This window comes from Amblyomma americanum, chromosome 4, assembly GCF_052857255.1.
Source record: "Amblyomma americanum isolate KBUSLIRL-KWMA chromosome 4, ASM5285725v1, whole genome shotgun sequence".
In the NCBI taxonomy this organism is placed as follows: domain Eukaryota; kingdom Metazoa; phylum Arthropoda; class Arachnida; order Ixodida; family Ixodidae; genus Amblyomma; species Amblyomma americanum.
In genome coordinates this window covers 46,257,136-46,271,437 of record NC_135500.1, presented here as the reverse complement: position 1 = coordinate 46,271,437, position 14,302 = coordinate 46,257,136, and the positions used below count along the sequence as shown (strand labels likewise).

At 51.8% G+C, this 14,302-nt stretch overlaps 1 protein-coding gene across 11 annotated transcripts in view; it reads right to left on the bottom strand.

Moving 5' to 3' along the window:
• Positions 1-1,706: 1,706 nt before the first annotated feature.
• LOC144127921 (uncharacterized) overlaps positions 1,707-14,302 on the bottom strand; it is a 76,283-nt gene continuing 63,687 nt past the window's right edge. For 7 of the 11 annotated variants that reach the window (XM_077660916.1, XM_077660915.1, XM_077660920.1 and 4 more), the window contains one exon: positions 1,707-13,053. In XM_077660916.1, coding sequence (XP_077517042.1) covers positions 11,647-13,053 — 1,407 coding nt within the window. In that variant the 3' untranslated portion in view covers positions 1,707-11,646. The remainder of the gene's footprint in view (positions 13,054-14,302) is intronic. The other 4 variants (XR_013313632.1, XR_013313634.1, XR_013313633.1 and 1 more) reach the window with 2 other exon arrangements.

Below are 14,302 nucleotides of genomic sequence, written 5' to 3'. Positions count from 1 at the left end.
GGTGAAATTCCGGACAAGAAGCACGGAGCCCATACGAGACACGTCCGTTCAGCTCCGCGTCCGAGTCGAGAGTTCCTCCCAGGGTGGAAGGGTGGGAGCGCTGCCTATCCAGTGCGCGGAACGCGCTCAAAGTCAGACGTCAAGCCGCGTCTGTGGGGACCATGGAGGAAGGAAAGTTTCTTTCCTCCATGGTGGGGACCTTGAGCGTCCTTGCTGCGCCGATGCCATAGAAACGCATCACGTGACATCGCCGCGCCGCTGAGCAGACTGCAGGAGCCCCTCGGTGCAGCGACGGTGAAAACTCTGCTCGGCGATGTCACGTGATGCGTTTCTGTGGCAGCGGCGCAGCAAGGACGCTCAAAGTCCCCACAGACGCGGCTTGGCGTCTAACTTTGAGGGCGTTCTGCACACTGGGTAGGCCACCCTGGTAGGTGGCAGTTAAATTAATGGTTCATCGCGAGAGGTTGGTCACCCAATGAACGCTGCGGCGTATTGCTGCAGTGCCGCGTGTCTGCCACAACGTTGTTAGCGCTAATGCATGTAGGCCATATCTCTCTCTCACCACCGCCACGCACCTGAAAGCGTGAATGAGGTATCCACTGACCCGGGGAGTCAGTTATACGCCCTTCCTTTCCTCAAAATCTTTGGAGTTTAGAACTTTGTCAACGCCAACGAACACAATAAATGCCGACAGCTTTCGTTTTGTATGTCCTGGATTAGCTCAGCCCAACTTTGTGACCCATTACTTAACACTTTTCGTGAGCCACTTTTTGTGACCCATGACTGAGCACTTCTTGGTGACCTATGACTCGGTACATTTTTGTGACTCTTTGAGACCAATGACTGAGCACTTTTTGTGACCATGACTGAGCACTTTTGGGACCTATTTTGTGTCCATGACTTATGGGACCACGACTGAATTCCTTCCTCAGACAATAACTGCGGTCATGACCACATTTATTATTAATGACTCATGACTTCGGAATTGACTCAATTACAATGACTCACATGACCATGATTTGTCTATTCAATCGTGACAGCAATTTTTGTCACACATTTTGTGTCCATGACTTGATTGATTCATGACTGATGAGCACGACACAATTCCTTCCTAAGACAGTTACTCCGGTCATGATCACATGATTCTGGTCATGGCTTCGGGCTCATGACTCAGTTACATTAACATGACTATGACAATGATCGACACTACTTATATACTAATAGTCATACGCATTCAATCAAGGCTACCATACATTAGCCGATGACGTGATATCGTGCGACACATTATGCTTCCACATTTTTCATCCACACGTCAGCTGCCAACAGAGCATAGCAATGCTTTCGTATTAATAAATTATATTTGCTGCTGCTGCAAGCATGCAGGGAAAGAAAACGCATGATACTGTGGTATTGCGCTAGGTGAGGCAAAAGCAGCAGCTAAGGTGTTGTCAATTTGTTGAATTAGGTAAGACGGGGCTTAGCACACTGGTGCGGGAGGCAGTGAAAGTAGGTCGCTTGCAGACTGAAGCACGCACAACGCTTCGGAAGCATGAAATGATAGGTTTGTACATACTGGTGATGATGACTGTCACCACCCATATGCACACGGAAAGCCATCTGGGTGCGCTACCTGTGCTTTTAGCCACAGGTGCAAATTGTCCCAGACGCTAGGCCACAGGTACATAGATATGTAGCAGCCGGCAGCATCCGTCGGGTGGCGAACGCCGTCTGGTCAACGGTCCGCCGTTTATTGAGCAGCCCCCAGTCACGGGACTCAAATCGCGAAGCTACCGCGCGCGTAGTCCATGGCCGTGCCAAGTGCAACGCGTCATCGGCAAGTCGTGCACGACGCCTCCGGTCACCGATCGCCGGGTCGCGCGCGCTCCGGTTGCTTCGCCGTCGGCAACAGGCGCACGTTTGTCAGGTGTACGTGGGACAGCGGCACTAAAGAGAACGCCTCCTGCTTTGTACAGGCTTGCGCCCGGGCTGGAAATGGAACTCATATTTTCTTCAATTGTTTTTTTTTATTGAGCGCTTTCAATTCATAAATAACACCAACAAGAAACAACCGCAGCCTCTCCAGCAGGGGCACACGTTAAATTAATTCGACACGGAAGGAGGCACCCACGGGCTAAGCACCGTCAGCGCCTCCGCCGGACACCGACTGCGCAACGGAGACCACAACGGTGAGCGTATTCAACGCCTGTCAATGGCGATACAACGTGCGATCCGAAGCTCTGACTGTCGCCAGTAAGGTACGTACGTACGTACGTACGTACGTGAGATTCGAATTTTCACTTTGCGGTCTTTGCGTTGCTTGCGTACGTAGCGTTTACAAACATGGCGACGCCCTGCCCGCCGCTTCACAGCGATAACAGCTTCGTCGCTAATCCCTCGACGCGATATCGTGTTCTAAACTGTTGTATTCGCCATCGATTTGTCTATTTACCCTCACATCAGAAATCCGCCGGCCTTTCAGTGTGAAAAAAGCGACGAGGAGAGAGAGGAAGGCGCAAAGACGCCGAAATTCAAATTTGGCTAGACAGCTCAGCTTCAATAGAGCGCATCAAAAAAATTCTTGCTGGCGGATATTCACGAAGCGTCGTCCTTTAACATCAGAGGCATACCACAACTTTATTAGAGCCCCTTTAACGATGACAAGAATGGACAGCAGGAATCTACGGACGACGCTGGTGCGCTTACGGCCGGCCCTACGGATCCCTCGAAACAATAAGCAGCTGAAGCGAGGCTAGCGACGTCAAGTGACTGCACCCACCTGCATTATAAGTGACTGAGCGCATAGCGGGACAGATCCGACAGGTTTTAGGTCGTTAACATATAAGTGACGCTCCGGTGGAGCAATTGCCGGCAGACTAAGCAAGGCTAATCCCACCTGTAGCATACAACCACTCAACTCACCCCCCCCCCCCCCCCTGCCACGATCAATGCCGACCTGTCCCCTCCTATCTTCAGACAAAATTGCCTCAGGGGACTGACGGCAGCCGCGACCTCAACAGCTGCAGCGGCACATAGTTTGCAGTAGCATACACAGTCACTTTTGCAGCCATGGGTGCATGGCCTATAATCCCACCACGCGCATCTGTTGCACTGTGAACGTTCGGCAGCGGCAGCCAACCGGTGGTGGGAAAAGTTTGCGGTACTCTGAAAGCCATGCAGTGGCTCTGCTGGACGCTAGTACTCCTGTCTATGCTCTCGCAAGGAGCACAGGTGCACGAAGGACGACCATTACGTTCCAAGCTCTGCAGGAAAGCCGCTCCTCATGCGTCAGAAGCTATGATTCAGACATCGCCGGCGGTGTTCGGTATTTTGCTGGCTTTTTGAACCGAAAGCTTCCCTTCCCTACGGGACCTCATGCTTCGATCGCCGGGTCATGATACGGCTACCGATGAGGCCGGAGGAGATAGGCGGCTTGAACTTTTGCATGTATGCGGACGACATCACCATGTGGACGATCCGTGGAAACGACGCGTACATCGAACGTATGCTACAGAGGGCCATAAATGAGGTCGAGAACTATGTCAGCCGTAGGGGCTTCCAATGCTTGCCGCAGAAGCCTGAACTTCTGTTTTATCGACCTCTGCATCAAAGAAAAACAAGAACCATCCCTAACATCAAATTACAAGCGCAAGGGGCGGAGATCCCTCATGTTGAAAAAAATCAGAATTGTAGGCATGATTATACAAAGCAACGAGTATAACGGTGATGCAATAACTAAGATGGAGAACTGCGCACAACAAACGATGCGCCTCATACAGCGGATTGCCAACAGGAGACACGGCAAAGAGCAGAATCTCTTGCGGCTGGTACAGGCCTTCGTAGTTAGCCGTATCTCGTATGCTGACCCCTTCCTCTATCTTAGTGTGCTGACCCCTTCCTCGATCTTAAAGTTGCAGAAAAGGAAAAGATAGATGGAATTATCAGGCGGTGCTCGAAGCAAACTCTAGGATTGCCCATCCGCACATCCACTCACCGTCTCCTAGAGCTAGGCACGGAATTACGGAAGCAGTAAGGACGTCCCAAATAGAACGCTCAGCCGGGGCCACAACCGGGAGGGCCATTCTAGACAAACTCCATCTGAGTCGAGATAACAAAACAACCGCTAAAGTTTACATGCGCGGAGAAAATCAGGGCAATATAATTGTACCCCCCCCCTCCCCCCGTACCCAGGAATATGCATCCTATTCATCACTCAGTGCGCCGGGCCAAACGGGCAGAATAGCTCGACAAACGCTTCCGCTCCCACAAAGACGAGGACTACGTGAATGCCGCTGAGTATGGTGAGAACACGATGACCCTCGCGGCCGTCGGTAATAAACAACTCCTCAAAATAAGTTCCTCCATACTCCAGGGCAACCCAGAGACTCCAGAGGAAGCTGCCATAGCAGTGGCTTGAGGCACAAAGCGACGTACATCATCAGTGACTCCAAAGTTTCCATACTAAATTTCAGCTGGGGACGGGTCTCCCCTCTAACGAATATTCTAACCCGTGATGTAACAGAACGAAAAATTACAATAGTCTGGACACCAGCACATGCATCCCTGCCTGTTAATGAGATGGCCCACGGGCTCGGCCGAGGCTTTTCCTTCCGGGCGGACACGAGCGAGGTGGTCTTCACAGACAGGGATTGCATGGTGGCATACAGAGAAATTACACAGCACTATCGTCTGCAACGAGCTAGGTTTCCTCCAGCCGATAGACCATTGACCGGATACCAGGCCGTCAACAGGGGCCGCTTACAAACTTACATCTTTCCAAAACAGGCCCTCTGGAGTCTTATGTACACAGGGCAATTTTCAGACAAATGCGCAAACTGCGAACTCAGGGCCACCTTGGACCACATACTATGGGAATGTCCTCATGCCCCCCGGGAGGGACAAGGTGTAAAGACGAAAGCCCCATGGGAGACCTTACTACTGAGCTCCGACCCGGCGACTCAGCTATAACTCTTCCGGCCGTCGTCTAGGCGCGTAGCCCTCTGGCTACCCTCTTTCTGTTGGACATTAAAAGCTTTTCTATTCTATCCGGTTGCGTAGTATTCCCCTTCAGCAGAGTTCGAGGTAAAACCATGAAAAAGAGATGAAACTGAGTCAATATCCATGACCGGGAGTCGAGCCCGTGGCTGCGCGAACAGATCTTTCAGGGCCGCTCAGCGAGGCCACTAGGCTATCGCCGCAGCCGAACACGCCTCGTGTTGTTGTTAGCCTATCAAAAGATGGCACATACCCACACTGGGGGATCGGCCAAGAATCGGGTGGCTATACACCTGTACTCAGGTAATTAAACTGAAAAGAGATGAAAGTTTTGATTTCGAAATTAGTAATAATAATAATAATTGAACTGCACAACACTCTCGCGCTGCGCAGTGAAGAGCGTCGTCTTCATCAACTTCCATCTGCTCCGTCCCGCGGCACTGCCTGCTAACCGTCGTCTTCTACGTAGCAAAAATCCCAACTTTCGCGCCGATTCGATTGTAGTAAACATTCTTTTTTTTTTCTGAAGCCGCAAGTTACGATGGATCAGGAGCAACACGTTTTCCTTGTACTGTTTGAATTCACGGTAACTGCTGTAACAGTACAGGATTCTTTCGGATAAAAACACTATGGTGGAAACTCGATCCCCACATAACTTACCCGGAAATATTTGGCGAACTAAAGTGGCTGTTTGGGCTTGTTGGTATGTGATCATGGTTCTTCACTTGTCCTTGTTTTTATGGTGCTGCATTCCTCAACCATCATCTTAGGCGACATGCCCAGCGTTTTCCATTGAAAGGGATCGCCATGAATTTAGGCGTAACAGTACACGCTACGCTAAACAGAGAATTTTAACAGAGTTACTATATAGGCTTTGCCAGGGTTTCGGCTTGTTTTCTCTCTCCGCCGCGTAATCTCGCGACTGCCGGACAACCCTCCACCATCGCGAAGCCAACCCTACAGGGCACTCCGGACGCTTTGCATCGCCGAGAGTAAGTCGCTCACATTTATGTTTTGGATACGCTGTGTCCGTTTGCTACATACAGTGAGGGTTCATGCATTTCGTGCTTCTCGCGGATGTCTGCGCGACCAATATGCCAGGGTGTTCTGCTCCGAACTGAAGCAATCGCTCAAAGAGTGGCAAACCATTTTATCCAATCTCGTACCTTGGAAGATCCGTGCTTCTTAAATGCTTGCTGCGCATGGGCCGCGAAAAGCCCATTTTAAGAGGTGAAAGAATATGCCATCTAACTTAACTTCTTAGATAAGGAGGCATGCACCAATTTCATACGTATGAAAGCCAACGATATATCATTGTAAGTTTCAGCAAGGCAACCGAAGCGAGAAAAAGAACAAAAAAATTACACGGGTTGCTTGAGACTACTTATGATTTTCAATACAAAGGAGAAAACCGCGCTGCGCACCGCGGTTTTATAAAATTTTGCAGCAGCTGAAATGTCAATGTTTAAGGCAGGGTCTTAATTTGGTGTTTGTGTTTTATGTCGCGGAGGTAATGGTAATGCTGCATACGCTAAGTAAAATACCGTATTTACGCGCATAATTTGCGCTTTTTACTCAGAAATTAGGGCTCCAAGAAGGGGGTGCGAAAATTACGTGGATTTCGCGAGCGCGACTTAAAAAACTTCACAAAGGTCATAACGCGCAATATAGGTAGTGTATGTTGCTGCGTATACGTCAGCACCCGGACCCGCACCCTACGCTGGCCGGCCACCGAAGAAAAGTTCACTCTAAATGAAAGGCCGCGCACCCCCCTTGAGAGATGGCATGAAGGTGCATGCTCGAAGCTGAATAAGGCGCTAAAACAGCGTCATCGCTTGCGGCCCAGCCAATTGTTCGGTAATTCCGGATTCCGTAAGCTTGCTTTCGCAACTTCGTCCGGGAAAGCAACCGCGAATCAATAAATCATCACACCACACAATTCTTTAACAGTACCGCGCGAGCGTCGACCAAACTGCTTGTCGGCGGCTTATCACGGCGCGGAGCTGAGCAGCCAGCGAGAATAGCCACGTGCGCACAAGTTTGCCGACACAACGATTGTCGTCTATGGGTAAAGTTGTGCGCACGCGGTTATTCTCGCTGGCTTCGCCGCTCCGCGCCGTGATAAGGCGCCGACAAGCAGTTTGGAACTTGCCGTATAGTTGTGATATCCCATCGCAAGACACGACCGAACAACCAAACACAAGCCGTCAGAGCCACCAAGAAAAGCGTAGCCGGCAGTCGAGTCACATGCATCAGCCAAACAGCGGTGTTGGCTTTTCTATCAGCTGCCGAACTTCCCCGGAAGTGCTGCTGGCCGTTCCGAGTGGCGATGCCGCTGGTGCCACCGCGATTGTAACAGTGGCCCTTGACATCACCATGAACGCCCAGTTTACAAAAGATTCAAAAAGCCTCCCGAACAAACACGCGGAATAGCCGAATGCTACTGGGTAGAGCCCGCGTGCATTATGGTGGTCTAGCGCAGCGCGGTGCGTAAAATATTCGAGTAAAAAAATTTTTTTTTGTAAACCCGGGTGATAAGGGTGCGCAAATTATGCGCGTAAATACGGCACTAAAATTACATTGCGATATTTTTCTTCCACCATGATAACTCATTTTCCCGCATGCGTTACAACGATCGCCAACCAAATTTACCTTTCTGGAGTAAGTGTAAGCGAGGTATTACGAGATTTACCCGTGCAGCATTCCTATGTATATTATGGCTGTATTAGGGAAAATTGCCGGCTTACATGAGAGCAGAGACTTCTCGAGTCTTTCAGTAGGTGCAATGATATGTATACTTCAGCTGCAGCAGCCGTAAATTATTCCGATGATAGCCAATAATCGCTTCACGACTCCCCTGCCACTCTCGCTGCTTGAATCCTGCAAGCACGGCTTCACTGCAGAACTTTGTTGCCTATGGCGGCACCTTCGCACAACTCTGGCAAAACCTATATAGTATTCTAACATAGATTTCACCGGCACTACTACTGCTCACCGCAAGTGAGAGTGCCAGTATCGGAACGCACTGGCAGGTGGCGCCAAAAGCCTGCACGTGGAGCCTCAGGGAAATCTGCGTATGCGAAGCAGCAGCGCTGCTTCTGTCAAGACGGTTACGTCGCAACGAATTGGAACGCTTGACGCCAGCAGGATCAAGTGATCGCCGCTCCGTGAATAGCGTTACGACCGGCGCAGGGAAGCGGTCGCGCAGCTCTGCGCCCAGCGGGAGCCCCATTGGATGGACGGAAGTTAGGACGTCCCCTCCTAATCGGGCTGGTTGCAGTTTGCACCATGCTAGTTTTTTTTTTCTGATATTTTTTTTCAAGAAATCCGTCGAACTTCATCCTGAACGTGTACCGTGCGTCACCGACCTGCTTTTGCACCACCAATCTTCCAATCGCCTTGTGCTAACTTCTAAGGTTGCTCTTATCAAGTAATGCGAGAAGGAATAGCTCCTGCCTCATCTTGTAGCGAAAGCTACATTGGGAACTCGCAGTTTCGCCGTGCTCTCATTCCCACCGTGACCGCACCGCACCACGTGACAACTAGCCAGACAAACCTGGACTTGCAATCAAGATTAATCAAGGCTAACCAAGCTATGCATTAGCTTTCGCTACGTACATTCTGGCATAGCTTACCTAAGCCACTGCCATTTTTTTTTGCCCACACTGTTCTTCGGGAGGATCTATATTTTTTTCGTGAAGGGCTGCTGTAGTCAGATTCATTTTATCTTTAGATGAGTCATTCCGCGTCTGGCGTCTCCCTCCTCTCCCCTGCAAGTGGAGAGGGGGACGGGCTGAGAGGTGGAGAGAGAGATCCCACTAAACACCACCCAGCAGGTGGAGGCTTCACACAGACGCCGGGGGACAAATTTCGCCTTCATGGCCCTCCTAATGCTTTCGCATTAAAAGGGCCGACCAAGGCATGGTGGCTGAGGGCGAAGAATGCTTTTGAACAGTAACTGGTCAAGTTATTTGGAAATTTCAGAATGGGGGTCCCTATCGGTTGCTGGGACAAGGGAACAGCCAGTACGCATGCGCAGAATAACGCCTCGGGATACTGTCCTGCGCATGTGCGCTGGCTCCTCTCTATTCCCCTATCGCCCCTACCGATAACTCCCTATTGTGGTCCCTCTCCTAGTTTACTGGCCGTTGGCGACAAAAGCCCGTCTTCTCCATTGTTTGCCCAACGCTGGCTGCAGAGCCACAGGTGGCCGAAATTAATCCGGAGCCCTTCATTTCGGCGTCCCTCAGCACCACGTGTAGCGTAGGACGTTTGAACAGTGGCGTACACGTACACGTGAAGCCGCTCCCTCCCCCGTCAGTCCCCAATGGTTCGGTGCTTGCATGTTTCATTGCGCGCGTTTTCGCGGACCATGCGTCTACAGCAAGGAGATTGATCTACAGTCAGTATGCCGCGCAGGTCCGCGCATACGCGCGCGCAGCGGGGATACATATCACCGCACGCTATCACGTGGTGTGATCACGAGGGGGGGGAGGGGCACTCTTTCCTCCTTACTTTTTCTGACAGCTTCAAGGCTATCACCGGACGCTTCCTTCAGTTTTTATTTCCTACATGGTATAAACCCATGCACCGCACTTCATGCACGGCTGCCTACAAACGCACTCACGCGCGCCGCCATCATACGAGCTGTTCTACTGCTCCATTTGCCCACACAAAAAAAAAAGCGATGCCGCTCTTCAAACGAACTTTTTCAGAAGATGCACTGAAGAGTGGCAGCGTGACTTCAGCAAAATTTATGAGAACCGGTATATTTGACAGGCATGATGTTAAAGGGACATGCGGGCACGTGTAGGAGGGAACCCAAAAATTCTATCCAGTAATGCAGAGTAGGAAGTATCGGGAGGCCGGTAGAAACAAGTCGCTCTCTTACCTTTTTCTGTTTCCGAACACGCCAAAGTTGTCCCTACGCTCGACCCAGCCTTGGCCAATTAAACGCGCCACGGGCTGTCACGAGGGGAACCCACTTTCTGGTTTGGTTTATGGGGGTTTAATGTCCCAAAGTGACATAAGCTATCAGGGACGCTGTTGTGGAGGGCTCCGGATAATTCCAACACCTGGGGTTCTTTAACGTGCACCGACGTCGCACAGTACACGGGCTTCAAGAATTTCGCCGTCATCGAAATTCGACCGCCGCGGCCGGGATCGAACACGCGTCTTTCGGGTCAGCAGCCGAGCGCCATAACCACTCAGCCACCCCGGTGGCTGGACTCACTTTCTTCCTTTCTTTTTATGACTAAGCTTGAAAATCGTCACGTGACGCTCCCTCCCGAGTTTTCCCTTCTCCGTGGCTGCAATGCCTTGCTTCGTCAGCCGACTGCGCAGCCCTATCGAATCAACTGTTGCTTCGTTCATGCGCTTTGATTACCGACAGTTTTCCTTCAGAGAAATACCCGCGATTTGAACGGTACCAAAGCGTCATTTCTGAAAAATCGGACGTTTGAATTTAGCGCGTTCCACTGCAGGAACAAGGACGTCGCCTGGTCTCGTTTGATGAAGTTTTCAGTGCTGAAATAAAATTACATTTCGTCGTCAATACCAGTAATATCATGCACGATTCCATCGCCATTTCATTGCCCCGAAAAGCTCCAAGAGACCGCGGCCTGTGTGCATTACGTCAGTGACCCCGCGTGGTGCACACTTGGTGGAAAGTAACCCACACAACGGGCTTCTTTCTATAGCAGGATACAACTCTAAAAAACAACCGTTGCTAACACTGGCCACAGTCCGCGGCGCCCTGTATTACTCTGCTGACCAATTGCAACAGTAAACAAAATCAGCTTTCCTATGTTTGCCTAACAAACCAGAGGCACGTACCAGTGAGGTTTTAATTTCGTCTCGTGATTAGGTACTTGTTTAGACCACAAAACAGTCTACTTTTTGGCACGAAAGATTTCGGTTCGGTCACTGCAGACGAGTTGTATCCGGCTATAGGCCTCGTGATGTACTGAAAGCGTTTGAAATCACTTGAAGGTGAAAGGAAGTAATCGTGCCTCCGAAAGCTGGGACGTTTAAGAATGCTATATGAGCCCCCTGCACGTCTTACAAGCGAACCCCTCGGGCTCTATGTATGTGACAATTGTTGTATACATACTAAGCCACGAACTTTTAGTATTGGAAAACTGGTCCAACTGGGGCCACTTTTTTGTTTTCACTGACACACACGAGGCTATAACTGCGGTATTCTATCGCACCTACTCTCCCCCCCCCTCCCAAAACACAAACACACACATTTTTTGGGGGAAAGCTTTGCTGATCAGTTCAGGTGGTTCATAAAATTTGAACGGTGAACACATTAAACTAGATGGCTAAATGTCGGAGGACTAAACTCGTCCCCTTCAAGTGTGTCCGTAGCTATATACTCGAGTGGCAGTTCTTTCACCGAGATTGCAGCAGTTCAGGCCATGAACATTCTCCCTGCACCGGAAGGCCAACAACTACCATCGACAGGAGCGCTATTTTTCGGTGCCGACTGCGACAGTCCCACTAACCGGCGTACGATGGTCGCAGCACACGAACCATAAATAATTAGAATATCCTAGCTGCTTCATGCGCCTCAAGCAATGACGACGACCCTTGGGGTGTCCGATAATCGGCAACCGGAGCGGGCGCGGCGCCGCCATCGCGGGGGCCCCACTACTTCTGGGGCCCCAGCGGCGGCGGCCTCTTGGGGTAGGCACCCGAGCGGGTGACCAGCGTGGAGAGCGAGTCCAGGCGCGGGAAGCGGGTGGCCATCGGGTGGCCACCCTCCTCCTCACCCGGCACGTGCACGATCATGCGCTCGGCGTCGTGGGCGGCGTCCGCGTGCACGCGCTGCACGTGGCTGCGGCAGTCGGCGCGATTGTACGACTGGTAGCTGCAGCGAGTGCACTGATACCGGCTGTAGCCCAGGTGCACGGCCGCGTGGCGCCGCAGGCTCGAGAAGCTCGAGAATAGCCGCTCGCAGCGCAGGCACGCCAGCCGGTCGTAATCGATGATGGCCAATATCTTGCGCTCCATGGCCGGCGAGACGCGCTTGTTGCCGGCGCTGCTACTGCTCGGGGTCGCACTGCCGGCGATGCGCTGCGGAGGAGTTCTGGCCGCCGACGGCATCGCGGCGGCGGCACTGTCTTCAGCACTGTTTTCGGCGGCACCGTTGGCAGTCCTGTTTGTCGCAGCAGCAGCGGGGGGAACCCCCCGTCGGCGCGGCACACCCTTGCGGGCGGCCTTCTTCGCCGCCGGCCTGTCCGGCAGCCGGCAGGCGCACGAGGGCCGGCCGCAGCGTCCACAGGCGGCCGGCCCGTTGCCGCGCAGCAGGCAGTCGACCATGTGCTGGAGCCGGCTCTTGCGCAGCTGGACGCCGCCGCGGATGCTGTCGCGCAGCTTGACGATCTGCTCCTTGGTCTGGCCGTGCACGCTCACCAGATGCCGCGTGACGCCCCACATCTGCACGAAGCTGGCGCGGCACAGCGGGCACGGGTAGTAGCGCCGCGTGGTCGAGTGCAGCGACACCATGTGCAAGTAGAGCGTCTTCACCGACGTGTACGTCGTGTCGCAGCTCAGGCACGCCAGCCGCGACAGGTCGCAGTCGTTGCGCGACGACAGGTAGCTGGTGCGCGACGAGGACGCCTGGCTCGACGAGGGACCCCAGCCCAGCTGCTGCTGTTCTCCGCGCCGCGCCTCCGCCGCAGCGCTGGCGGGGCTCTGGTCGGGCTCGCAGCGGCTCTGGCGCACGGCGTTTGCAGTGGCCGCAATGGCCGTGAGCTGCACACGTGGCTGCTCCTGCTGCTGCTGCTCGATGGGCGCGGGTGAGGAGAGGGCGCACAGCGGCATGGCCTCGCACAGGTGCTGGGTGCAGTAGACGCGCTTGTGGGCGAGCAGGTTGGCGAGGCTGCGGAACAGGCTGCGGCACACCTTGCACTCGAACAGCACATTGCACTCGTTGAGGAGCACGTCCTTGACCTCGCGGCTGCCGCCGGTCATGCACTGCACGATCTGGCGAACGCCCTGCACGCCCAACGCGATGGGACGCTGGAGCACCGAGTGGTCCTCTGCCGCCGCCGCCTGCACATGCCAAGCGTTGCACTGAGCCCCTCCCACTCGCAGTACTCCTGCTCGCAAACAATGCAGCTAATAAGCAAAGACAAGAACCCTATTACTGAAATACGTACAATCATCTGTCACTATGCGAATTCCTTAAAGACCCCTTCATCCGCCTCGAGAATGCCGGCAAGATGAGGTTTTGTGTTTGGCTTGGCTAGTGTAAGGCCAAAAGCGTGGATTGTACCTCAAAATTGGTAGTTGTACTGCGATGCTACCCTCTGGGCATGGATTAAGTTATTTTAATACTGCATTTCTCACTTCTTCAGCACATTTAATGCAAGTGAAAGTTCAGTGTTGGGCTGGAATGGAAGCTTTCACAGTTTTTCTTTGAGGTTTGCTGCGAGAAGGGTCATTTTTACATGGTGGTGGAAGAGCGCAAGGGACGCTACACGGGAAGAAACAAAGAAAGACACACGCGGGCACTGACTACAAACTGAATTTTTATTTCGAAGTACAGAGAACATATGGCGATGGTAAGAGGACAGTACATCAATAAGAGAGGGTCACCGGAAACCAGCAGATAGTCACGTCAGTGGATAAAACATGCATTAGTTAATGAGGTGGGCGTGAAAGGAGATAAAAAGGGGGTGTAGAGGGCCATCCCACAAAAGAACCTTAATGAAAGGTGAAGTTCCCCAAAAATAGGCTAAAAACATAGCAAAATATTAATAAAATATATTAACAATAAAAAACGGAAAGCTGCGAGGAGTGAAGGGCCTTCAAGCATACAAGATTAACATCCAATGGAAGGTGAAGTTAAAAGGTGCCAAAGGAGGCTACAAACTTCAAAATCGAAAAAGCTGCAAGGAGAGGAAAGCCTACAAGGGGTAAAGAATAAAACCAGACTGACAAATAAAAGATCGAATAGCCAGGACTTAAACAAACACAATAAGAGGGCAGTGAAACATTCGAGCCAAGTGATCAGTCACAATACATGCTCAGCTGTGCTTAGGAACTTCGAACTCTTTCTCAGATAAACAGATAGACTGTGTACTAACACAGTAGTCCTTAGCACGACTGATATGGACAGCTTCAATTATATCTCTAGACGTACAGTCGTCTTTTCCTGATAATCATACATTCATCGATTTCTGGGGTGTAAGTTTTGATTTCACATTTTTTGCAGTGTTTGGCCAGATTCCCGATAATTGCAATGTTACCTACATTGTTGTCATGTTCTTGCAGCCTGACATTTATAGACCTTCCTGTT